Source organism: Taudactylus pleione, unplaced genomic scaffold (genome assembly GCF_031769625.1).
Source record: "Taudactylus pleione unplaced genomic scaffold, aTauple2 ptg000068l, whole genome shotgun sequence".
Lineage (NCBI taxonomy): Eukaryota > Metazoa > Chordata > Amphibia > Anura > Myobatrachidae > Taudactylus > Taudactylus pleione.
Window position 1 is genome coordinate 1,083,344 of NW_028284470.1, and position 27,473 is coordinate 1,110,816.

Consider the following 27,473-nt stretch of genomic DNA (forward strand, 5'->3'; position numbering starts at 1 on the left):
CCTTTGGCTGCGGCATCAGTCATGCACCTCTCATTATGGACCTGCAAACAACATAACATTTAAAGGGAATGGCACTCCGAATGCACCGCAATATTTATCGCGATTGGCTGCTGCAACTCAGCAGAAGCAGGAAGTACCGGGCAGAAGAGGGCATCTTGGGGGTGAAAGTGAGCCATGTGCCCAGTGCAATTGTTCCACCAAAGGAGGTGTGGAGGTTACTGAGCCCATACAATAGGGCAGAGGGAATGTAGTTATTAGACTGGCGGACTACATGCCGTTGGTCTATATCCCGGCAACTAAAGCCCGAAGGGGGATTTAAGATAGGCATCGAAATACCGACGCCTGTCTTAATCCAGACACCGGAATACAGAAAGACGCCGGACCGTTCTAAATAAGTCTGGGCGTCTTAATACTTAGCCGTGCAGGGGGAGGGGGGGTGGGGGTTAGGTTTAGGGCCCCCTGGGGGGACTTAGGGTGAGGCAGCCCCCGGGGAGGGTTAGGCTAGGTGATGGGGGGGGTTAGGCTTAGGTGCCACTGGGGGGAGGCTAGGGCTAAGCACCCCTGGGAGGGTTAAGTTTAGGGTGCGGGAAGGGATGGTTAGGTTTAGGCACCCCCGGGGGGACAGGGGAGGGTTAGGGTACTTACCAGCCCTAGTCGGGATCTTGTCCTGTCGCGCTTCTGTAGTTGGGATTTGAACAAGCGGCTGTACCCAATCTGGGCAGAGCAGGGACATCTTCGGACAATGGGCCTGAATCAGAGTTGTACGCAGTATACACCACAGCTCTGTCTTTGTGTAAATAGACACCTCCTGCCGGCTCCTGTGATACGCTGTTCCATCCGCGGACGCAGCATCGGATCATCTGCGAGAACATCTTCCATCCGAGTAACCCTTAGGCTATGCAGGCTGGCCGATGTTTTTACTCTGCCGGGGCCAGTGAAGCTGTGCCGGAAAACGCAGTCACTAACCTCGGACGCCTTGAAAAACGGGGCCCGACATGCAGAGGTTTAAAAAACACGCTGCCCATCACAGCCCCTGCCCCACCCCCAGGCAATGCTGCGGCTTAGGAAGCCTGCGACCGCCGCTGCAGTCCGTGATTGGCACGTGCGCAGTACGGATTATGCGCATTTGTCGATCATTAAACATTGTGGTTTTGCGTAAACCATCGGGTTCACGTATGAATCTGAATCCGCCCCGATGTACCAGTGAGAGCAGAGCAGGGGCCCAGGGAGCCTGGAGCTGCACTGCCAGGATCTTCCCAAATATTACTATGGGGCCCGGCACTGTGCTGCTTCACCAATTCATATATACTTAGTAATTATTCATCTGAAACAGAGAAAGGACGTTTCAAATAGATTTTTTTATCCAACGCTGATTGGAAACCAAGTCTGTTTTTAAAGCCATAAAACATTAAAAGCAAAACATTTTTTTCATGATAACGTCCCTTTAAACCAGTAGCGCACGCAGGGGGGGTTTCTGAGTACCCAGAAACCCCTCCGACGGACCAAATTTATTTATTTTTTTAAAGACGGAGACAGTCTTGTCTCTGTCTCTGCACCGGCCACACCATAATCGGAGCTGCCCGGCCAATGCCTGTTTAGCTGTCAGCGCTTCCGCGTCATACCACCTGACACGGAAGCGCTGACAACTGAAACGGCAGGGTCCGGGCCGCGCGTCTATGCTGCAGTTACAGTCCTTTCAGAGGGAGCGTGTCAGCATGGGAGAGGGAGGATCATGGTCGCCCAGCAGCCCGGCACCTATGAGGAAGTCCAAGCAGCAGAGCCCACACGTGTGTGTGTGTAAGTATGCTCTGTGTGTGTGAGTTTGTAGGTATACAGTGTGTGTATGCCTTGTGAATGCTATGTGTGTTGTACTGAATGTTGTGTGTGTATGATATGTGTGTGTGTGTCTCATATATATATATATATATATATATATATATATATATATATATAACCCAGGGGCAATCACAGGATTTCTAGAGTGGGGTTTCCAAATGCTTGATTTTAGAGTGAGTGTGGCCAGTCCATGAAGAGGGCAGAATTAGTACTTATCCAGCTTTAATATGCATCATACAATGTGTATTGTGTGTCATAATTCCAGCACATACAGGATCACAGTAAGCCATTAGATGCGGCAGTAGGGCCATCCTGTCTGAGCTGAATGTTTTTATTTTAAATTTGAGCACCAATCCAGAGCATTGGAGCAAGTCCGGGAGCCTGGAGGAGCAGCAGAAGAACCTAGCATTTTCCTGGACATATGTGTACATATTGGGCTCTATACCAATGCATCCCTAACAGTGCATGTTTTCCAGATCTCCTATTTGGTGCACAGGTTATTTATTACTGGCTGATACATGTTAAAAGATCCACAGGTGGTACTAATTATTTCATTTGTGATATTGAGAACAACATGTAGCACTAGTAAAATTCTATTCTATTACTATTTCTACTGTGGTCATGGTATGTGCTGGGGAGGTGGGTTTCCAGGCATACGGAAACCCCCCTTGCGTTTGCCTTTAAACTCCAATTACTTTCCCTCTAATTATCATAAGAATATTAATTTAAGAAATACCAGCCTTCACCACTCTTTAATCTATCTAGGCCTAGACCATGGTGGGGGTTATGTTTTCTTTTTCACCCAGTATGTTACAAGACTTGTCAGTGCACCCTCGTGCCTTACTGTCTAACACTTCGCAGCTAATGAAAGTAATGGAACATGCGTTTCAGTTTAATTTAATACTGATCAAAGTTCGTACCTTGAATATAAATGAACTCCTGTCTAACACATCAACTTACTTTTTTTTCCCTTTCTACTTTCTTTTTTTAAGCATCAAACACATTTTCTATTTAATGTCTAGAGAGGAAACCTGTCTAATTAAAAATATTATTGCAAATAATATATAAGCTGGGTCTTAACTAAACCGCTTTGCTGCAGCTAAGTGAACCAATAACTTTCATTCATTTTATGGGGTAAAAAATATTTACACATTTCCAACCCATTGGAAATTTCACAGTATGAAATATTAATGAGATATCTGGCGTGTGGCATCCAGTTAAATAATTAACAGCTATGAAACATGACAGTTTATAATTTAGAAAGCTGGAATTTTCTGTCAATGAAGCTATAATTAAACAATAGAAGTCGACCCTGCAGTATACATTGACAGCTGCTCATATTGTTTAGAATGTGGTGAATGCAAAATAATGTAAAGTTATTCATGCAATTGACTTTTGGATAGGTAGAGGCATTGCTCAGCCATATTTCGATATGTCACAAATGTCTTCTTCAAATTCGGTTCTTATGAGGTTAGGGGGTAAATTTACTAAAGGTCGGTTTTGATTTTTGAGTGATTTGACATTCGATTTGCATTCGATTTACAGTACATTTGATTTTGCATTTGGGTATTTACTAAAGGCTAAATCAAATGTAAAATCGAACATAAAACCGAATTTTTTTCAAATCCCGCTCAAAATCGAACACTGGAAAAACATTTGTACTTTTACATAGACCAACACACAAATCCCTTATTTACTATGATTCGATTGGAAATCGAACACAAAATCGAACTTCAAATCCCCAAATGAATAAACCTGCTTCATGCTTTCAATTTCAGCACGAGCAGGTCAGACTGACACAGATACATGCATACATCAGTGATATGTCTGCATGTATCTTACTGTAACAAGCTTAGAAAGAGTTAAATTAATTTAAAAAGATGATGTGGGGTTCCCCCCCTAAAACAGGATTAGCCCCGGACTTTTCATAGCCAGTCCTGGTTGTCTAAGTACAGGGGAAAAGTTGCGTTGGGTTTCCCCTGTACTTAGCACAACCAGCACTGGGCTCTGATCTTGTCCTGATTCTGGAATTACAGGGGAAAAAATGCATCGGGTTCCCCTGTAATCTCCAGACCAGCCCCGGACCCTTTCACAGGAATAATCCGGGTCCAAGGTGCAGTGTGAAAGGGGTATAGGAGCTATAACACACGCTGAAAGTATGTTTAATAACCCGGAATGGACCGAGGATTTCAGTGTGAAAGGGGAATTAGTGTGGTGCCAGGAGTTATAGCTTCATTTCCTGATGCTTGTTGCACTCTCCCATGAATTTTTTCATGTCATATCATATCTTTGTCATGTTTTGCAAACTGTGAAAAGTACATCAAACAAGGTGTAATACCACATAGGGTGGTCACCCCTCCTATGCCATGTTTCCATGTACCAAATAACGCCAGTTATATTATATATAGGTCCGTGCTCTGTGTTGGAATCTTGTTAGAGATCACCAATGGGGAACCTGATACACTTCAAGGACCACAGGTGCTGTCCTCTAACCTTCAAAATGCCCAGATTGTAAAATGAATAAAGTAATATTATTGATGTTAATAATACTGTAGGAACAAACTGGTCCAAGTTACATGAATTCAGAGCTAAAACCAAAACACTTCAGGGTGGTTTGGCCAAAACCAAAAACTGATGATGATTTAGAACCAAAACCAAAACATGGGGGTCTGCACACAGCTCTAATAATAAGTGCTTAATTTTACTGGAGCATGTGAGATTCTAATCAAACAAGTTGCAAATCCAAACTTTATTTGCTTTTAATGGATGTGACTTATGGTGCATACACACGGTCAGATTTTTCCTTCAGATATGAACGATAACGATTTAAAAATCGTTCAGTCGTTCATATCTGAAGGAAAATCGTTCATATCTGACATGCCTGAACGATGGACGATCAACGATGCGCGTTCCCGATGGTCAGATAACGATTTCTGACATCTGATGTGTTTGCAGTCAGACTTGGACGATTCCATTCATTTTAATGCAGTCAAAAATCGTTCAATCGTTCAAATCGTTCAAAACTTTGGCAAAATCGTTCAAATCGTTTAATCGTTCATCTGACAAATCTGACAAGTCTGACAAATCTGACCGTGTGTACGCTCCATTAGATGCATTAAATGAATACAGCGTTTCCTGCGACCGTCATCCACAGTTTGTGACTTGCAACATGGCTTTGGTTCCTGAAAGTCCTGGACCTTTAAACATGTGCACATGCAACTTTTTGCTGCCCATGGGACGGATTCCGATTCGAACGGATCCAAAGATATGGAGGGACTTCAGCGTATTGCGCAAAAGAAAGAAATCGGGTCTGATATCATAGGAAGTATATAATGGTGGTAAGGTAACACCTTCTTCAGAATAAAAGCAGAGAGGAGAATACAACAAACTCTCCTGTGCTGTCCTGTCTCCTCTCTGAAATTATATACTCTGGGCATTAGAACCCAGTGTCAGCCAGAGGCATGACCTTCGACCCGGTGATGTCACTGTTCATGCACAGCCTACACACCATCGCTGTGTATACTGCACACCACTATTTAACCCTTGTGTTACAATTGTTACCAATAAACCTGCAAGCCTGGTTAAGGTTCTCCTTGCATGGACTAACCTCCATTTTACACCCGCTGGTACCTATTGCAACCTCTTAGGTCATACCAATAGCTTATATCATAATCCTGCAATTCGGTAATTCCCTCCTAGCCCCCAGCCAAGAAACCTTTATCACACAGGCAGCATCTACAAGAAGTTGGTTGGTTAGGATGCGCTTTGTGGTGGAGTGGGGTAAAGGGGTGTGTGGTAAGGATTGTCTGGGGTGGGGATAAGAGGGATGGGGGCTGGTGCTGCACCGTGCGAGTAGGGGTACCTGGTCTTACTTAAAGTTAGTTATGGATGGGTTGACATGCGCTCCTGGGTAGTGTGTAGAGGTGGGGGGGGAGGGGAAAGGCGGAAAGGGGAGTGGTAGGGAAAGGGTTGGGTAGTCAGTGTGTATTGTGGTGGGTGTTTTGTGGTGGGTTGGGTGGTCAGCGTGTATTGTGGTGGGTGTTTTGTGGTGGGTTGGGTAGTCAGTGTGTATTATGGTGGGTGTTTTGTGGTGGGGTGCGAAGAACCACAGATTGCTGGGTGAGTGAGTAGAAGTGATATATTTATTCAATTAGTGTTTAGTTGTGTAGACACAAGTTCCTTCCTTTGGTTGGAGGCACAGTGCTCCTCGGGAATTCGTTGTCTCTGGATAGTTCGTGGGGGCGTGCTGCCTGATGGGGGTGATCTGGTGCAATCCACAGTATGGGTGGTGGGTGGACCCTTTGAGGGGGCTCCTTTACATGCGGTCCTTACTCCTGTAACACCAGCCATGTGATCTACCTACTACAGTGCACATGCAACCAAACAATTAAGCCACATGTTCACCTGCTGGACCTATGGTCTACAGTCTTGGGAACTGGGATGCTTTCGTGGTAGTGGTTGGGGGGGATGCAATCAGGAAGCCGGCTGACATTATTCCGACAGCCGGCTTCCCGACTGTCATATCCCGGTGAGGTTGAAATGACCAGCGTCTAGATGTAGACTCTGCTCATTTCACTGATGCCAGGAGACCGGCGCCCCGCATCCCGATCGAAGGGATGCCGGGCACCGCGAGCGGACAGCCGCGCGGGGGAGGGTAAGGTTTAGGGCTCCCGGGGGGGACTTAGGGTTAGGCACCCTCCGGGAGGTTAGGGCTAGGCTAGGGGGAGGGAGGGTTAGGGTTAGGCACCCCCAGGGGGAGGTTAGGGTTAGGCACCCCCCGGGGGACTTAGATTTAGGCAGCGGGGAAGGGGGGGTTAGGTTTAGGCACTTAGAGGGGGGATTAGGGTTAGGCACTGGGGGGGAGGTTAGGGTTAGGCACCCCTAAAGGAGGGTTAGGGTTTGGGGGGGTAGGTTAGGTTAGTTAATACTTACCTAGGGACGATCGGGATTTCCAGCGCTGTCGGGCTGCCGCTGACGGGATCTGTTCCACTGTCGGCCTGATGCTGCCGGGAATCGAACTGCCGGCCATGCGGCCGGCGGTATTGCATACCGATTCCGGTTGGGGGGTGTCCCCAGTGGCGGCGTCCTGCACTGTCAAAGAGAGATGGTTGTTACCTACCTATAGGTGATCGACTTCTGTGGTGCAGGGCAGGGGGGGCCCGCTGGCTGTGTGCGTTCACCCTATGTGGGTGCGAGGCAGTAGCGCGTGCCACGATGGTAGCTGCGGTGTGGTGGGTGCCGGCTGTGTGTGGCGAACTCGACCCAACGCTGTTGAGAAGTTGCATGCCCTGATGCTGGCACGGCTGCGTGCGTTGCACGCTGGCGGGGGTGCAGCCGTGTGTGTGTGAGAGGTGCCGGTGTCTGTAGGGGCGTGCCGCTGCTGCTGCACGTGGGTGTGCGGGCCCCGGGACATGGTTCTGAGTGTCGCTGGTGAAGTGCAAGCGGTCGGGTGAAGCATTGGACGAAGTTCTAGAGTTCAGAGGTAAGTAATCTTGGTGCAGATGTGGAAGTCTCTGACGCGTTGCGGCCCGTTGACCTTTCTCAAGGAGTTACTGAACTGTTGTGAGGGCTGGCTATTTAACAGCGGAGTCCTGGGCTATTGATTGGTCAGCTGTCATCTCTGGGCCAATCAGAGGCATGTGGGAGTGTTGAAATTGGCTGCGTGGTTGGTGTGGGTGACAGATGTCCAATCAGGCAGTCTGGATGTGTGGGCGTGTGCGGGGCTGCTTGAGGACTACGGTGTCAAAACATAAGTGTAGGTGTTGGTGACTGCTCTCAGATCGGGAAGTGTGGATATGTATGTGTGTGTGGAGCTGATGGGGGCCATGGATGGTGTAACGTGTGTGGGGGCGTGTCTGAGCAATATCGTAGGTTGGCATGTCGTGGTGTGTGTTGGGGTAGGAGGAAGGGCCGGTGTGTTTGGTTGAGGGGCTGTGAGTTACGCCGGGTCTATGGGGGTTTTGATGGTGCCGTGACTTGGGTGGCTATGATGGCGGGTATGTGCCAGATGGGCGGAGTGATCGGTGGACGGCGGTTGCTAGGGCGGCTGGCATGGTGTGTGATGAGATGTGTGCGGGCGTGAGGTTTCATTGTGGGGTTTGTTTTGGGTATATGGCATGTTTATTGAGACATAGTACCGGGTTTGCCCGTGTTGCTGGGTGTTCGTTCATTAGCCTTATCGGTGTCTTTATGAAATGTGTTGCTGGGTATTTTTCGTCGTCTGTGATGGAGTGTGGGTGTCTGTTTAGTCTGTTGTGTGGGTCTAATTGCATTGTGTCTGTAGTAGTGGTGTGTAATTGGGGTTCAAGTGGTGTCTGTAATTGTGACTGAATGTGTGTTTGTGTAGTGTGCTTAGTTGTGTTTGTTAAGTCTGTTCGGTGGCTGATCTGGGGTGCTTGGGATCATTGGTGTAGTTTCTGGGTTTATACGATTGTGTCTTATTGGGGGGGTGGTGTTGGCAGGGGTGAGTGGTGCCTCGGGTTATGGTGTTATTGGTAGTGGTTAGTCGCAGGATGTGCTGATTGTGGGTTGGTAGTGTGGTTGGTGGTGGTGTGTCTGGTGGTGTGGTGGGTGATGGCAGGTGATGATGTTGGTGATGGTGGGTGGCAAGTGTTATGTTCCTTTGGGTGTGGTGTTGATGGTACTAAGTGGAGGTTTTATCGTATGTTTATTTAGAGATGACTGACTGGATTTCGTTATCAATGTTGAGGCCGTACGGTGTGAAGGTGCGCAATGTGAACATCCACTTAAGTTCTTCTTTGTTGAGTAGTTTGATTATATTGCCTCCTCTCCAGTTCTTTTTGATGGTTTTGATGCCTGTGAATTTTAGATCTTTGGGGTTGCTCTGGTGTTTGTCCTGGAAGTGTATTGGGACGTTGTGGTTGTCAGATTTGTTTGAGATGTTCCTGAGGTGTTCTGCCACTCTGGTTTTCAGTGGCCTAATTGTTCGGTTGCATGTGCACTGTAGTAGGTAGATCACGTGGCTGGTGTTACAGGAGTAAGCACCGCATGTAAAGGAGCCCCCTCAAAGGGTCCATCCACCACCCATACTGTGGATTGCACCAGATCACCCCCATCAGGCAGCACGCCCCCACGAACTATCCAGAGACAACAAATTCCCGAGGAGCACTGTGCCTCCAACCAAAGGAAGGAACTTGTGTCTACACAACTAAACACTAATTGAATAAATATATCACTTCTACTCACTCACCCAGCAATCTGTGGTTCTTCGCACCCCACCACAAAACACCCACCATAATACACACTGACTACCCAACCCACCACAAAACACCCACCACAATACACACTGACCACCCAACCCACCACAAAACACCCACCACAATACACACTGACTACCCAACCCTTTCCCTACCACTCCCCTTTCCCCATCCCCTCCCCCCACCTCTACACACTACCCAGGAGAGCACGTCAACCCATCCATAACTAACTTTAAGTAAGACCAGGTACCCCTACTCGCACGGTGCAGCACCAGCCCTCATCCCTCTTATCCCCACCCCAGACAATCCTTACCACACACCCCTTTACCCCACTCCACCACAAAGCGCATCCTCACCAAACAACTTCTTGTAGATGCTGCCTGTGTGATAAAGGTTTCTTGGCTGGGGGCTAGGAGGGAATTACCAAATTGCAGGATTATGATATAAGCTATTGGTATGACATGATAGGTTGCATCTACAAGAAGCTGCTGCCAGGACAGAGGACATCTCCACGTCTCTATCACCAGAACCCAGACAGTATTCTGCACTTATGTATAACTATACATTGTCACTTTTGAGTGGAATAAGACATGAAGTCATATTATGAACCACGTCAATAATCTATGTTTAGCTTCCAGTGCTCACGTTTATTACAGAAGCTTCATCTGAGACTGGCGATCCTCAGCTAAAAGCCTCATTCACATACATATTTACCTTGCGGGGCAGTCCTGCAGGTTACACTTCTTCTGCCTCGACATTGGCTGCTCATCGGGATCACAGAAAGTGTTTTTAACAACTCCTTTCCCTTTCTTTACGCATCTGGCAATCTGGCGCTGAACACCTGTCAGATAAATATAAGATCATTAAAAATTAATAAAAAAAATATTAATTTCAATATCTCAATGAAACAGGAAAAAAAAAATCAGTATATTTATGGAGTTATTTTTTTACAAAGGAGCTAAAAGGATAAAGCAGTTCAGGAAAAGTTGGAGGAAGAAGAACACGCAGACGCCAATTATTAAATAACAACAGAGCTGTCTGAAGGGGTAAACTTGCTGGTGCAGGCTTTGATGTGTGACATACTTATTGATATATTATCAATGCTCTCCAGAAGACCTCGGAGAGCAGGTGCAGGTGGGAAGTGCAGGTGCTGTGTCACAATGACTTGATTCATAGCGAAACGCATCATTAATACCCTGAACAACCCACTTCCCCAAGAAAGTGGGCAGATCTAAGAGCCTAGTCTAACATCTTGCAAATTATGGAGAATAAACTATGGCCCTTATTCAATTTGAGGCGAAAAGTCCGGATCCGCGATACTTTTTCGGCAATGACGTCATTTTCGCCTGTTTTGCTTTTACCCCGTATTCAATTTGAAAGCAATGCAATGTCATAGGCGAAAAAGTTTCGCCTATGAATAGCAGGCGGAAAAAAGTGCAGAATTGGGGTTTTGGGGTGCAACGTTGCCGGAACCCCTGTGCAGCCTTCAGACAGTCCCCTAAAGGTAAACTGTGTCAAAATTTAAAAAAAAAACTAGCAAACTTGACTCTGGGGGGGTTTCCCCAAGTACGCCCCAAGTGTTTTTTTGACTGCAGGTGCTTGCGGCAGGTGGATTTTTCATGACTTTTTCAACTTCACTTTAGCAACTATTAAATATGCTGACCCCCATTTTCAAGTACCACAAATTTGCTGGGATAAGTTATTTTCAGGAAAAAATACTCCTGAATACTATTCTGCACCACATATAGAAAAATGCTATTTAGCAGCTATTAAGGCCGTTTAAAAAGACCAAATACCTTCAGCAAGCCAAATCGGGGGGTACCATAGCTAACCCCCATGTCTGAGCATCTTTTGGGGAGTGTCAGGCTGATTTCCCCAAATCTGACAATACTTTCCGCTTGTTACAGTATCGCCGGGTCCCGATTTCCCGTACTTTCAAATTGAATACGGGGTAAAGCGGGCACGCGCGCGATACTTTCCCGCCTACAAAACAGGCGAAGTAATCGAAAAGTCCGGGACGCAAAAAAGTATCGCGGCTCGGCTCAAATTGAATACGGCTTTATGATGTGTACTGAGGAGATGTAATTATAAATCTATTGCTATCAAATTGGTCTGTGACAAAACTTCTAACATACACGGTATCTGCCCCAACTCTCTTTGCACACACTGCAGCGATGGGACAAAAGATGACCAGGGTCCACGGGCAGGTTGGGGGGAGGTAAGTATTACAGAGGATGGGAGGGGGAGGAGATGCGAGGAGGTCGGAGCAGCTGATGTGACCCACATCCAATTTGTAGTTTAAGTATATATATTACAATAATGTGTAGGCACTTCTCAATTACTGCAATATTATACAATCTATATTAATCAACCGATAATGTCCTTTTGTATTAGCAAGTTTCTGTCTTTCCAACACCATTCAAAAAAATAATGGCAGCTGCTTAAATCGATCTGGCAGTACTCTTCAGGTGCATGAAAGGGAGGGGTCATACCAAGTAGGAAAAAGGGGGGGCGGGTAACTCCCTATTGTTCCTCAGCACACTGAATTGTACTTGCAATAATACATGAAGACTATATGGTGATAGAAATTCAGAGATATTAGTTGCATGCATTTGCAAATCCATGGGAAGCTGCTAGGCCACGCCACGGCTTCTCTGTTACTAGCAGTCCCTAACAATAAGGGGTTCACGTCTGGGGCGCAGGGCACCCCAAAACATGTCCAGCCCAGCATATGCATGCAACTAATATCTCTGAATTTCTATCACCATATAGTCTTCATGTACTGTTGCAGGTACAATTCAGTGTGCTTAAGGAAAATAGGGGGTTAAACCCCCTCCCCTCCTTTTTTTCCAACACCAATGTCAGTTAGTGTCAAACAGGAATCTGGAAACAAAGAAAAAGAGAGACGTGCTCTAATTGTGCATTACCATCAATAAATCAACTTTGTGCTCCAAAATAAATGGTGTGTTACTGATTTTAAAGCTTTATACGTGTATTGTATTATAATTGTATGCATATTGGATGTTTGTAAATTCAGCATACATGTAAAAATATGTATTTTGTTAAATGACATATAAAGTTAATTGGATAAGTCATGTGACCAATTAAGCTAATGGATGGCCCTATATAAAGCCATAAAGATGGTCACCGACACATGCATCTACTTTTTGAAACAAGTCCTATTGGGATGAAACGGGTCAGTGATTGCTGTGGCACTGAAGCTGGACACCTGGTACTGCCTATTCTGTGTTCCCTTTGGTTGGCAGAGGGAGGAATACTGGCTAACATCTTGAATCAGTATCCAGAGTATGTGTATCAGACATATCAGAATTACAAGCGATTTTATGGTGAGTTTGATACATACTCTTTGGAATAAAAATGTTTATAAATAGTATTATGCTAAGTATATTATGTTTCTTTTAAAGTGTCCTGAGGATTGTGTGTCGTCTATGAAGCTATTGAAAGGGATCCACAATAGACCCTTTTGCTATGTATTTCAGAGCACAAAGGTGATTTATTGAATAGATATTGCACAATATTTGTGCTTGGTCCAATATATAAATGTCTCATTCAATACATTTTCAAATCTTTTACATTTTCATTGCACATCAGTCATTGCTGTGTTGGATAATACGGAGTTTCAGTTACCTATGCATTTTTATGTGTCAGAAGTGAACAGTAAGTATTGCTCAGTCTTCTACAATGAGCTAAAGCCCCACCCCACCAATGACTCTAAAAGGGACCTTTAACATCGCCCCACACATCTCCTGACAGCTAGAATCCACGGCCCAGCTTGCAACAACAGATCAATTCATCACATCTACGGTTTAATTTAAACCACGGGCCGGAAGAAACGTATAATCAGCCTGAGAGCATATAATCAGCCTGTGAGATGGAGTGCAATAGAGCTGTAACTATGGTGAGCCCAGCACTTGTTCAGGAGGTTAATCACAGATAAAATATTTTATGAGTGGGGACATTATTCAGGAAATGAAATGAAGATGGATCATGTCACATTGTGCATAGAAATACAAAGAGAAAACAGATATGGCAGACAATCGGGAAGTGCTTTAGGCTGCATTAGTCAGATACAAGTGTCAGAAGCTTTGTGCATTGATCGGAAGATACTGTAGGAATCTGTATTCTCCCCCCAGGTATGAAAATCCTTAGGAAGTAATTTGCCCTCGTATCCTAGTAAAAACTAAGAACGTATCATACTAAACTGCATTGTCACCTTGAAAGTATTGAAATCACATTGTGTTGCATTGTTATATTGTTCTGCAATGCAATTACCCCCCACCTCCCAATTAATTAGTCGCTGTGCTCAGGGATTACGCCCATCGGTGGAAACCACTGCTTAAGCCAAATACTTGGAATATTAAACATGTAATCGAGTGTTCACAAAGTGTTCTGCCCACACCCTCAATCATTTCCAAGCGCCAGGGCCAGATTAACATTAGGGCATATGGAGTTACAGTTCCAGGTCTCATAAGCCCATCATCAGCATGATGATGACCAGCTGGTCACACAGTCAGCCATAAATTATATGTATTTAAACAGTTTTTTTTTAGTTGTCTTACAAAAATATGCATTTTTTTACTTGTATGTATTTAGAGAGACAGAGGGGCTGACAGTGTAAGGAGGTAAGGATGTACACACCCACATGGCTCTGGCCACACCATACTTGATAACTCTCCCTCATTGTCAGGGAGACTCCCTGAAATAGCAGCAATCTCCCTGTCTCCCTGAAGAGTCTACCAATCTCCCTCATTTTACCTTACCCCCATTATAACACTGTTTTTTTTTTGAAAAACAATTTTTATTAGTATTGTAAGAGCATTCATGACAACAAAAATAAAGTTTGCACAGAATATACAAAAGTACAATCAATCTCAGTTCCGAAAGTAACAAATAGTGCAATTACTTTGAAAAATTCCAATACCATCTTTTTAATTATATATCAAACAAATACAGAAAAAGAAAAAGAAACACAGAAATTAAAGAAAAGAAAAAAAAGAAAAGAATGAAGTTACTTTTTGATTAGTATATCACAATACATATTCAAGAGTATAAAAGAAACAGAGCTCAAGTATTATAATTCAATACATTTATTTATATAAGACTGCGCATTAATGACCACGAGGTATTTTCAAATATTTTCATTATATATGTTACATCATCCGGGGGGAGATAGTCCAAATAAAGTTCCCATTTCTTATGAAAGCGTGTAATCCCTTTTTCTATATCAATTAAAGCTCTCCTTCTCTCAAAATATAGAATAGAAAGTAGTTCAGTTTTCACCATACCAATCGATGGTGGGTTCGGGGATAGCCATTTTTGTAAAATAGCCTTTCTAGCAATTGTAATCAGTAAAGACAAAACGGGATATATTCTTTAGGTAAGGATGACTGAATCCAAGGTGTAAAATCTATTAGTAATAATGGAGCCCAAGAAAAAGGTAAAATAAGTTTAGTCATATCCACAATAAAATTATGAAGCTTACGCCAAAACTTTTTGACCTTAGAGCATTGCCACACATTATGTATAAATGTTGCAGAAGAGGAATGACACTTTGGGCAATCGCCAGAGACGTCATGTGAGATAGAGTGCCTCTGTGCCTGTGATATATAAGCTCTGTTCATAAATTTAAAATGAACCTCTTGTAATTTAGAAGAAACAAGAGAACTCATAGTGCACCGCATTGTGGACAGTATAACATCAGAGGAGTTAAAGTCAGGGAAATCCGTCGACCAAGCTTTCCATACTCAGGTCCATAAACTGGCAGTAGTAAATAACAAATCATTATATATGAAACGTAGTTTGAATTTAATGGATGAACAGAGTGTAAATAGAGAATGTAATGTACAATCTGACATAGGTAAAGATTTGGTACCAGGAGGCAACCTGCTAAAAAGAAAATGCCTGACTTGTAAATAAAGAAAAAATTGTGAGTGTGGAATATTGTATTTTTCTTGAAGCTCTGAGAATGAATAAAATCGTCCCCCCGGATCAAATACATCTCTGATTTTCGCTATACCCTTCTGTTTCCATGTGGTATAATGGGAGATAGTTAGCGAGGGTGGGAAGACAAGATTACCCCATATTGTAAGGTAATTAGTGAATGTAGGGTAAGATTTCAATTTCTTATGAATAGCTATCCATGCTTTATAAGTGTCTTTGAATAAAAAATTATGTATAATACAAACTGGTATTTTAGAGCGAGGCATATGTAGAATCGCTACTATAGAGTAAGGATAAAATAAAGCATTTTCTATTTGTGGGTTTGTGAAATGAGCAAGTCCCAAACACCAATCTGATATATAACGAAACAATGCTGTCTGGCAGAAAGTCTTTACATCTGGCAAACCCAATCCTCCCTTAGCTCTTGGTAAAACTAATCTAGCTCTGGCAATTCTAGGTTTTTTGTTTTTCCAGAGAAAAGATTGAAAAATATTTGTACATATCTTGGTATCAGATGGGGAAACCAGGGTTGCCTACCTTTAATATTCTCTTCCCGGGAGAAGCCCGGGTAAGAGAAGCAGCAGGGGGCCGACGGGGGCGGGGCTTGACGATTCGCATCATTAAGCCCCGCCCCCTCGCGGTAAAATTGTCGCGATTGGGCACAATTTACATAGGGGGCGGGGCCAAATGCTGTGATTCATGCAGAATCACAGCTTAAGCCCCGCCCCTTCACGGAGACCCGCGATTGCCGCGGGTATTCTCCTAATTCTGCCCACTTCACTAGGAAGTGGGCAGAATGCGGGAGAAATGCCTACCCTTCCGGGGGTGCGGGGGGTTACCCGAAAAATCGGGAGCCTCCCGCGAAAACCGGGAGGGTAGGCATGTATGGGGGAAACCAAAATGGGGAGCATTTGAAGTGGGTATGTTAACTTTGGAAAAAGGACACTTTTTATTACCGCTATACGTCCCAAAAGAGACAGAGGTAATGACATCCATTGTTTAACCAGTCTAGTAATTCTAGCAATAACTGTCGGAAAATTGGCTGAGTAGATATTTTTGATAGAGGGTGTAATATATATACCAAGATATTTAATATTCTTTTCAGCAATATGAAAGGAAGAGGAGAGTACCGGATGCTGGTGCAGCAGGTCAGGACGTGTGAGGGGCAAGATTTCTGATTTCTGAAAATTAATTTTGTAGCCAGCAAATGAACTGAAGCGCTGTATCTCCTCTAAGATAGCCGGTATTGAAATATCAGGTTTCGATATAAATAAAAGTATGTCATCCGCAAACAAGGATAACTTCAGCTGTACAGGGAATTGTTGCGTAGAGAAATTGCCAAAGGTTCTAATGTTAGGGCGAACAATAACGGAGAAAGTGGGCAGTCTTGGCGTGTGCCCCTTTGAATGGAAATTTGTGAAGACATATGTTTATTCGCAACTACCCTAGAGGAAGCAGAGAAATTCAATGCACGAATCAAATTAATAATTTGCAATGGGAAACCAAACCTTCCAAGTACCTCATAAAGATGATCCCAAACCACCAAATCAAATGCCTTTTCGGCGTCTAAAGATAATAATAGGCTGAGATCATCTTCATGAAAGTCATCTATTTGTTGCAATACCGCCAGTACCTTTAGGATATTTGAGACAGAGCTTCGCCCCTGAATAAACCCTGTTTGATCTTCATGGACCAAGGAGGGAATAACCTGTTTAAATCTATTAGCAATAATTTTGGTGAAAATTTTATAATCTACGTTTAATAACGATATGGGGCGGTATGAAGCTGGTATAGTAAGATCCTTACCGGGCTTAGGCAGCACTGTAATAAAGGCTTCATTAAAACCCGGTGGGAGAGTACAAGTAGTGAGGATGGAATTATATAAACTCGTCAAAGGAGTAATAATTGATGGTTGAAGGAGCTTATAGAACTCACCAGTAAAGCCGTCCGGCCCTGGCGATTTGCAGTTTGGAAGGTTTTTAATAGTTGCAGCAACCTCTTCCTCGGTAATTGGTTGATATAAAAATTTAGTTTGATCTATCGAGAACTGTGGAAGGGTAAGTTTTTGCCAAAATGAGTCCCTGGCAGTAGTATCAATTGCATCTTGGGAATATAAAGTAGAATAGAAATCATGAAATACCTCACTGATTTTCTGACCAGTATATTGAGGAGAGCCAGCACTATCAGTAAGGGATAAAATAGTAGAAGGGGTACGGGTGCCTCGTAGGAGATTGGACAGGAGTTTACCGGATCTATCTCCATGCATATGAAAAGTAAATTTGCTAGTATTGACTTGACGATCCACAACCTGCTGCACCAAACAATCAAAACTAAGTCTAGCCTCTTCGAATTTAGTTCTGGTAAGGGGCGAGGGAGATCTACTAAAATCTTGATAAGTTAGTGTCAGGGCAGATTGGGCATCCTGCAATTTCTGAGAGTGATGTTTGCGGTGTTGTGCAGTAAAGGACATCATTTGCCCTTGAATGACAGCTTTTGCAGCCTGCCAATATAAAAAGGGGGTTTCTAAATGTTGGACTTTGGAAAACACATAAGAGTTCCAGGATGATTGTATTGTATCTTTAAATTTATGAGAGGAAGTCAAATATGAAGGGAAACGCCAGTTATAAATATTACCAACAGTTATTGAGGGAGAAAATTCTATGCAAATTAAAGCATGATCTGTAAAACTAAGGGGTTCAATAAATGAGGCCAAAGCAGCCGTAGCCAATGTAGGTGACAGTAATATATAATCAATTCGAGAGTACGTCTTATGTGATGCTGAGTAAAATGTATATTCTTTATCTATCTGGTGGTGAAACCGCCAAAGATCTGTAAGATGTAGTTGATCTAATAAGAATGACATACCAAATTTACGCTGTCTCCCTGAATAGTGAGATGAGGATTGACGATCCATGAAAAAGGAGGATACCATATTAAAATCACCCCCTAGTACCAAATTTGTATCCATAAATTGGTATAGCAAATTAAGCAGTGACCGAAAAAAGGAACGATCATAAACTGTAGGGGCATATATATTACATAAAGTGTAGAGAGTTCCAAAGAGCGTAATTTGTAGGATAATAAAGTGACCATTTGGGTCGGAAATTTGTTCTTCTATAGTTACTGGAAGGCTTTTTCGTATCAAGATAGCTACTCCACGAGATTTAGAATTATAAGAAGAATATGCTACTATCTGTTGTCGTAACATGGATAATTTGGCATGTTCTAAATCAGTCAAATGTGTCTCCTGAAGAAAGGAGATATCTACCCTTTTAATATTTAAATAGGAGATAATCTTGCGACGCTTTGCCGGAGAATTAATACCTTGGACATTCCACGAACATAATTTAATAGTGGTCATAGGAAAAATGGTATAGATATATCAATGCAAAGATCTTATATAGGAGATATCGTGAATATATAATGTAAGTAGGCAGAAGAAATATGTTGTAAAGCATAACAGCCTTATAATCAAAAAAGGAGATAAGGGGGAAAAAATAAAATAAAAAGGGAACCAGAAAAAGAAGAAAAAAACTAAAACACGTGAACCACAGCAAAGACATTTTCAGAACATCACAAGAAAAAGGAAGGAAAAGCCGTGGGGCTCCCCACTCCAATACGTTCCAAAAAGAGAAGAACAAATATTATATAATATTTAACATTCAACCAGCAAAGACACATCTATAAAATTATTCGCAATATATACTTAAAAAAAAACACCTGCAATAACAGAAAAATTAACTAGTGAACTAGTGAATAGAAGGACCATTCCTAATAACAATGATAAATTATATAGAAATCAAGCACGCAATAAAGGAATATAATTACATATCCCGTATATCATGTAATAACATATCTAAAGTATACAACTTCAGATAACACGGCACATATAAAACAGAGAAAAAAGAAAAAAAAACACGGAAAAATGCTAATATGTGAGAGAGAAAAAAAAAAGGGAGGATTATACTCAACAAACAATGGGTAGAGAGTGTCAGTCAACAGAGGCGTTTCGTTCCTCATCCTCTTCCTCCAAAAACACTTGTGCATCCGCAGCATTGGTGAATTCCTTAAAATCTTTACCTTGAAAAACTCTTAGTTTGGCTGGGTAAAGAAGGGCAAATTTTCTCTTGGCTTGGAAAAGTTTGGAGAAGACGGGACTCATTTCTTTACGGGCTTTGGTAACTTCCACCGAATAGTCTTGAAAAATAAGCAAACGGCGATCCATCCACATTATTCGGTCTAATTTACGAGCAGCTGACCAGAGAGTCACTTTGTTACGCAAAGTTGAGACATCTAAATATCACAGTGCGCGGGCGTGAAGAATCAGTAAAAGGTCCCAGACGATGAGCCCTTTCAATTGCGAAATTAGGAATAGAATCTGCCACTCCTAAAAGTTGCGGCAATTTAGATTGAAGAAATGTAAGCAAATCAGGGCCTCTCACTGTCTCAGGAAGTCCAACCACCCGCAAATTATTCCTGCGTGAGCGGTTCTCCAGGTCATCAACCTTGCTGAGCAGTTGGTAGTTTGATTTTTGTAAAGATGCGACTTGCTGTTTTAAGTCAAAAATATCCTGCTCATGTTCACCGGTCTTGTACTCGTTAGTCACCACCTGAAGATCTGTAGAACCCAGTTGAGCTTTGACTTCGTTGAGAGCATCCGCAAATTTTGTGGCTTGCATTTGCATGATAGGAGCCATGGTGTCTTTTATAGCTCTAACCATGTCTTCATACATCAGAGGGAATGCTGTGGGTACATCTGTTGGCAGCGTGGTGGGAGATGGAGAGTGTGCTCCCGCTGAGGAATCTTCTGCAGATAAGGCAGACATGTCGTTCACTTGTGAGGATTCTGCCAGAGTATTAGTATCCGTACGTCTGCCAGTCTTGATGCGCTGATTTTTACCCGGTCTAGGGGCCATTAAATATCTCTTCATACCCCAGACAATAAATATCAAAGCAATATGGCAGGCAGTTTCTGGAGCAACTACGGATTTAGAAAAATGTGTGAAGCCCCAAAAAATAGTATTCAGGAACAGAAATATAAATTCTTCTCTATAGTGATTAGACAGTGAGCAGGGAGTATCCCATTATCCCTCCCTAGATCCTCACATGGATCATAACATCAATCTTGCTGTGGAAAAAGAGTCCCAATAAAAACAAAATGTTTTCTATTAAGGGCAAAAGAGAAGATATACAGTCAGGTCCATAAATATTGGGACATTGACAGAATTTTCAGATTTTGGCCTCTATTCACCACCACAATGGTTTTGAAATGAAACAAACAAGATGTGCTTTAACTGCATCAGATTTAATTTGAGGGTAATTACATCCAAATCGGGTGAACGGTGTAGGAATTACAACAGTTTCAATATGTGCCTCCCACTTTTTAAGGGCCCAAAAGTAATGGGACTATCAACTCAAAAGCTATTTCATGGACAGGTGTGGGCTAGTCCCTCGTTATTTCATTATCAATTAAGCAGGTAAAAGGTCTGGAGTTGATTCTAAGTGTGACATTTGCATTTGGAATAAGTTGCTGTCGACTCTCAATATGAGATCCAAAGAGCTGTCACTATCAGTGAAGCAAGCCATCATTAGGCTTAAAAATCAAAACAAACCCATCAGAGAGATAATAAAAACATTAGGTGTAGCCAAATCAACTGTTTGGAACATTCTTAAAAAGAAAGAACGCACCGGAGAGCTCAGCAACACCAAAAGACCCCGGAAGACCATGGAAAACAACTGTGGTGGATGACAAAAGAATTATTTCTCTGGTGAAGAAAAACCCCTTCATGACAGTTGGCCAAATCAAGAACACTCTCCAGGAGGTAGATGTATATGTGTCAAAGTCAACAATGAAGAGAAGAGTTCACAAGTGTGAATATAGAGGGTTCACCACAAGATGCAAACCATTGGTGAGCCACAAAAACAGGAAGACCAGATTACAGTTTGCCAAACAACATCTAAAAAAGCCATTACAGTTCTGGAACAACATCCTATGGACAGATGAGACAAAGACCAACTTGTACCAGAGTGATGGGAAAAGAAGAGAAGGAAAGGAACTGCTCATGATCCAAAACATACCACCTCATCAGTGAAGCATGGTGGTGGTAGTGTCATGGCGTGGGCATGTATGGCTGCCAATGGAACTGGTTCCCTTGTATTTATTGATGATGTGACTGCTGACAAAAGCAGCAGAATGAATTCTGAAGTGTTTCGGGCAATATTATATGCTCATATTCAGTCAAATGCTTCAGAACTCATTGGACGGTGCTTCACAGGGCAGATGGACAATGACCCGAAGCATACTGCAAAAGCAACCAAAGAGTTTTTTAAGGCTAAAAAGTGGAATGTTATGCAATGGCCAAGTCAATCCCTGACCTGAATTCGATTGAGCATGCATTTCACTTGATGAAGACAAAACTGAAGGGAAAATGCCCCAAGAACAAGCAGGAACTGAAGACATTTGCAGTAGAGGCCTGGCAGAGCATCACCAGGGATGAAACCCAGCATCTGGTGATGTCTATGCATTCCAGACTTCAGGCTGTAATTGCCTGCAAAAGATTTGCAACAAAGTATTAAACAGTGAATGTCAGATTTAGGATTGTTTAGTTTGTCCCATTACTTTTGGCCCCTTAAAAAGTGGGAGGCACATATAGAAACCGTTCACCTGATTTGGATGTAATTACCCTCAAATTCAATATGAAAGTCTGCAGTTAAAGCACATCTTGTTTGTTTCATTTCAAAGCCATTGTGGTGGTGAATAGAGGCCAAAATCTGAAAATTCTGTCAAGGGCCCTCATTCAGAGCCGTACGCTCTGAGCAGAGCGCACGCTCTGAATGAGGGCCGGGCTCCATTTTCATGGAGCGTCCTCCTGGACGCTCGTATAGCTGTGGGTCACCACCCACAGGCTATACGAGCGTGCTTTGTGATGGCCGCGATGGTCGAGACCATCGCGACCATCGAAATTGCGAGCCGGAGCCTGCGGTTGAGGTTTTCAACCGCAAGCTCCGGAGTGATTTTGGCTCTATCAGAGCCAAAATCACTCCCACTGACATCACTAGTGATGTCAGTGGGCCAGCTTCTGACGGGAGGCGTTCCCGTGGGAACGTCCCCGTCAGGGAGGCACGCCCACCAAAGGGGGCGTGCTGTCAATCAACATTGACAGCACGCCTCCTTTGATCGGACACAACGAGCGAAGGACTTTCCTTCGCTCGTCGCGTCTGGCGCATGCGCACGACGGAGCTCCCTCCGTCGTGCGCATGCTCAGTGCATAACATCGACCCACTTGCGAGCGGACAGCCGCTCGCGAGTGGGTCTGAATCAGGCCCAATGTCCCAATATTTATGGACATGACTGTCTATATATAAATCAAATCAGGGGGGTAGAAAAAAAAATAGATATAACCTGCAAACTAGGAGAGGCAGGCATATGTTGCAGTCAGGAACGCTGGTAGGGTGATGGATTTCCAAGATGGCCGCCGTCATAGGCTTTGATAGAAGCCAGAGGAGCCGTCTGCTGCCTGTGGCCAGTATTATTTATTTGTTTATTCACCGCAGGCGCAGCAGTGCAGAGTGGGCAGCGAGTAATGACACAGCGCTGTCCAGCAGCGCAGCGCCGCGCTCCCGTCTCCTCACCGCCGGTAGTAGACAGGGACAGGCAGCATCAGCAGAGGAAGCTGGCGGTGGAGGCCCGATGTCAGGCGCCGGCTCCGGTGCGGTACGTAGCACACCCAGAGTCACACAGCGTCTTGGGGGGGTAATAGTTGTTACAATCGGGCAGGTGCAGGGAGGAGGGTTGCACTATAGATGTAGTTATAGCCCTCCAAATGCGGAGCACAAGGAAGGTGCCACCTCTCCCCTCCGAGTCCAAGCCACTCCCCCTCCCTTTATGACACTGTTATGTAAAAGAAAAAACAGAGATATATACATTAAAATGGGATCATTAGTATAATTTCCCTGCATTGGGTATAAGGCACAATGATCCTTATAGTTACATGCATTTTCTGAGAAGTATCAGTGTGTTTTCATCAACAAATAGATCTTACTAACTGCTTTGGGGCTCATTTACATGTGGATGTAAATTAATTTTATGACACGCCTCTCAGATGCAGCAGTACACGCCCACTTTACCGCCGTGCTCATAGGTGCTGCTTTCACAATCTCCCTGAAATACTTTTTCAAAAGTAGGCAAGTATGGGCCACACCCACATGTCACTGGTCACACCCACACAGCACTGGTTACACCTCCTCCCCTTCTCAGCATAGGTCCTAAACACTTTCAGACCCAGGCCCATGTGACCAGGGGCATATTTATAATAGGTGCAGAGTGTGTGGGGCATACGGACCCGCACAGCACACCCTGCACGTATACTTTTTTTCTTATACTTACCTCTCCGAAGTCCCACAGAGTAGCGCTACATAAAACGCCTAGAAAATGGCCGCTGCGTTTTGAGCATGCGCAGTAGGAAATCACCAGGAAAATGGCTGCCATGTTATTTTCCTGGTGACCTGCGCAGTAGACTCTGGGCACACTCTAATGCCCGGAGTCTACTGCTGCTGTCAGTTCGCTGACGGCAGCCGGGAAAAAGAGGAGGGGGCCCCAAACGTGGAGTGAACATGGGTCCCCTCCTCTCTTGTGGCTCCTTATTCCGGCCTTGACCGGGGCACAAGAGATCTCCTGGCGGCCCTACTCCTTACCAGCTGTATTGGAAGGTTTCTGGAAAAGTAAAGCCCTCAGCCTAGATCTATTGGAAAGGGCATATTAGGTCCTCCTTGCATTAGTAGTGGCATGTTATTTTAATTTTGATGCGCATTGGCATATAGTTCTTTTATACTTTATATTATGAGGGGAAAGTAGATTCCTATTAGCAATTTGGTGCGATTTACTGTCGTCCACCAGGGATTTGCACATCATACTAAAGGGCTGATTCTGAGTCACAAGTATCCGTCCAGCTAATGCAGGAATTGTGTGTGCCCAAGCAGGAACCCGTGCCATCTATTGATTTTACATCACGGCCGCAACTGTTATCATAAGTATCGGCATTTGTTAGGTGCAAGACATCCGTCAGAGACAGGCTTTCCTTACCCTTATACACAGCTCAGAATCGCACGGAGCTTACTTACCCAGATCCTCAGTGGGCAGAGAGTCACTGGCGTCTGGGGAGGAGCACTCTCCCTGGAAATCTTCCTCCCTTTGGCAATACAGGCGGCCGCTGCTCCCATGGCACTCTGCTCTGTTTAAAATGTAAAGGGGCAGGCAGGCCTAAAACGTAATGTCACTTTGGTGCCTAATGCAAACTCCTTCTATACTGTATAACACGGGTGGGGAACCTTTTTTCTGCTGAGGGCTAATTTGATTTATAAAATATTATTCGCGGGGCCAGTGCAGGTCACGACCCGTCCGTATGATGTCACACTGGGGCGGGGCCACAATTGCCGGTGATTACAGCAATGCCCGGAGCATCCTGAGGATGCTCTGGGGAGCTGTAAGGCCAGTGGAGTGACTGTCTGAAGCTTCCTAAGGACACTCCAGACAGCACTGCTGCATATATTCTGGCTGCAGGGTCCCATTCTAGGTACCCTGCTAGCCAGATGAGGCTACCAGAAAAAAGCTCAGAGGGCCAGACCAAATGATTCCGGGGGACTTATATGGCCCCCGGGCCTGAGGTTCCCCATCCCTGCTGTATAAGGAGGTTCTGGAGTACTGTACCTTACTACAGCGTATATCCTCAGTGCTTCCCAGTATCTTACCTGAGTGTTGCGCTCTTGGTTACTGTGCTCCATTCCTGGTCCAGTACAGTCCTCCCCATCCTGATCCTTACCCAGGCTGCCGTCTGTGTCACACCCCCTCTCAGTTATTCTCAGAGTACCATCTTCAGTTCCTACCAATCCTGGACTTTGGAAACCAGACGGAGGGCTGCATCCTGCTTTGTACCAGTGACGTGCGGTGCAATGGCAGGTAAATGGCTGGGGGGGCACTGGCTAGTTTCAGAGTCAGATTTAAACATACATTTATGAACCGGAGGGTTCATGTGGGCATTATACACAGGTGCAGCAGTATATGGTGCTGGAAATTTGGTGAGTTTTGATCAGGGATGTGCGGAAAATATTGACAGGGGAGGCAGTGCCTCACCTGCCATAGACTTTTTACTCCAAAGTTTTGACTATAAAAATTATTAGAATGATACAAAGAAGATATTTATAATATTTTCTTCAAAGTTTTGACTATAAAAATGAAAAGAAAAAATGAGAGTATACCTGAGTACGACAGGAAAGGCTCTGCAAACCTGCCTCACCTGACCGCACATCACTGCTACGTACATATGGCCAAAACTAAGAAAACCGCATTTTCACCTTAGTAAATCCCGTCCCCTGCCTTGTATAAACTACAGTTTCTCCGCAAATGCCGCCATCTTTCTCCCCCAGTCCATGCTCTTTAGTGCAAGTCAGGGAGCATGATGGAACCAATGCTGAATTTGCACCTTGCAAAAGAGTTATATGGGTTTTTTGTGCGAATTATTAGCATAATTCCCAAATACTGCAGATTGGGAGTTGTGATAACTATATAGCTGCACCATGCAAAATTGGACATGCGCCCCCCATCCCCAACCTAATGTCTAAACTCTCCCTACTTAGAGACGAAAAACACCATTTTATTACTATGCACAAATCCTACTACAAATTGGAACAAATGTCTAATCACAGGATGACCGTACAGTCAGGGCCATCTCTTCCATTGGGCTTGTTGGGCAGTTGCCCAAGGGTCCGAAGCTTGTAGGGGCCCGCCAACCCGCCCCCTGCAGCTGCAGCCAGTTGGTAAATTTGTGATATTTTTATAAGCCAGCCGCCGATGCACTGTATTCTGATCTAATCTCCCCCACCCCATCCCCCCCCGGTGACGAGTACTCACATCACTCCCAGATTCACTTCATCCGCCGGCTTCAGACCAATCAGACAGAGTCTCTCTGCATGGGTGGGAGGTCTGATGGGCATGCAGGAGGGTTTCATTTTACTGACCATTTAAATTTTTTTACCGTGAATGGGTGGGTAGGGGCCCCAGTGCATTGCTTTGCCCAGGGCCCACACTGCTGTTAAGACACCCCTGCGTACAGTCCCTTCAACCATTCAAATTGGGACTGTTAGTTACAGAACACCATGAGGTCTAAAATACCAATACTTGTATTATAATGGACAACAGTGGCACAAGTAAAAATGGAATTATCACCTCTGGGAGTAACTGGCTGTTCGTAGTTACATAAATCACCATTAACCAATGTACTTATTTGCAGGGCCGGCTCGAGGCATGTTCAACCAGTGCGGTCAAACAGTGGCGTCACCCCATAGAGGTCGCACCCCTCCCAGCCATTCCCGATTTCAGCGGGACAGTCCAGTTTTTCGGGAACTGTCCCACTGTTCCACCTACGGGACGAAGTGTCCCGTGGGTGGTCGGGATGTTGGGCACCTCCACCGCCACAGCTGTGTGTTCGGCTGTGCCGGCCCCTGGGAAGAATTAATGCTGAGAGCGGCATCCATTCAGTGCAGGGAGAGAGCTGGGGCAGACCAGCTACTGACGTAGTGCTGGGCTTGCCCCCAGCCTGACGTTAATGGGGGCTTGGCCTGTGGTAATTAGGCACCATCCTGCAGGGGCGCGGTAACCTCTGGAGCCGGCCCTGCTTATTTGTCTTTGGTGTTTGATTGTAGCCCTATTGCTTATTTATTAACATTTACTTACATAGCACCAGCGTATTGAGGGCCTGATTCAGACCCAGTCGCAAGCGCTGAGCGCTCGCAACTGGGTTGATGTTTGCCCACTGGGCATGCGCACGACGGACCCGGCTAGCGATGGGTGCTCCGTCACTCCGGGTTTCGCACCAGAGGGAGCGAGCTGTCAATGGTGATTGACAGCTCACCCCATTTGGTAGGCGGGCAGGGGGGGTGGCTGACCATACGGAGGCGTTCCCGAAGGAACGCCAGCCCGTTTGGGGGCGGCCCCACTGACATTAGCAGTGATGTCAGTGGGACAGCTTCCGGCTCTATTAGAGCCGGAAGCTCTCTGGGGCTTGCGGCCATGAGACACTACCAAAAGGGTCTCGTCGCAAGCCCAATGGTCGCGATGGTCTTGACCATCGGCCTGGCCGCTCGCTATAGCTGTGGGTGGTCACCCACAGCTATGCGAGTGGCCAGGAGGCCGCACAAAAAAAAGAAAAAAACGCCCAGATTCAGAGCTAGCGCTCTATCAGAGCGTCCGTCTCTGAATCAGGCCCTCTATTCCATGGTTCCTTTACAATTGTTTACTCTGAACTTCTGTATCTATTACATTTGTAAGTTGTTTTCAATCTCAAAGACACAGAGTAATAATTAATATGTATTATTCTACTAGAGAAAAAAATATATTGAATTTGATATATTGCGCTTCAGCAATCCCCGAGTAGATAAAAGTTGTTTTGAATGTTCTTATAATTC

The 27,473-nt window shown here is 44.6% G+C and overlaps 1 protein-coding gene across 1 annotated transcript in view; it reads right to left on the minus strand.

Moving 5' to 3' along the window:
- The window catches only part of ADAMTS12 (ADAM metallopeptidase with thrombospondin type 1 motif 12), a 727,141-nt gene that overhangs the window by 179,374 nt on the left and 520,294 nt on the right, over positions 1-27,473 (minus strand). The window contains exon 17 of the mRNA XM_088466956.1: positions 9,768-9,894. Within this exon, the coding sequence (XP_088323082.1) occupies positions 9,768-9,894 (127 nt within the window). The remainder of the gene's footprint in view (positions 1-9,767; positions 9,895-27,473) is intronic.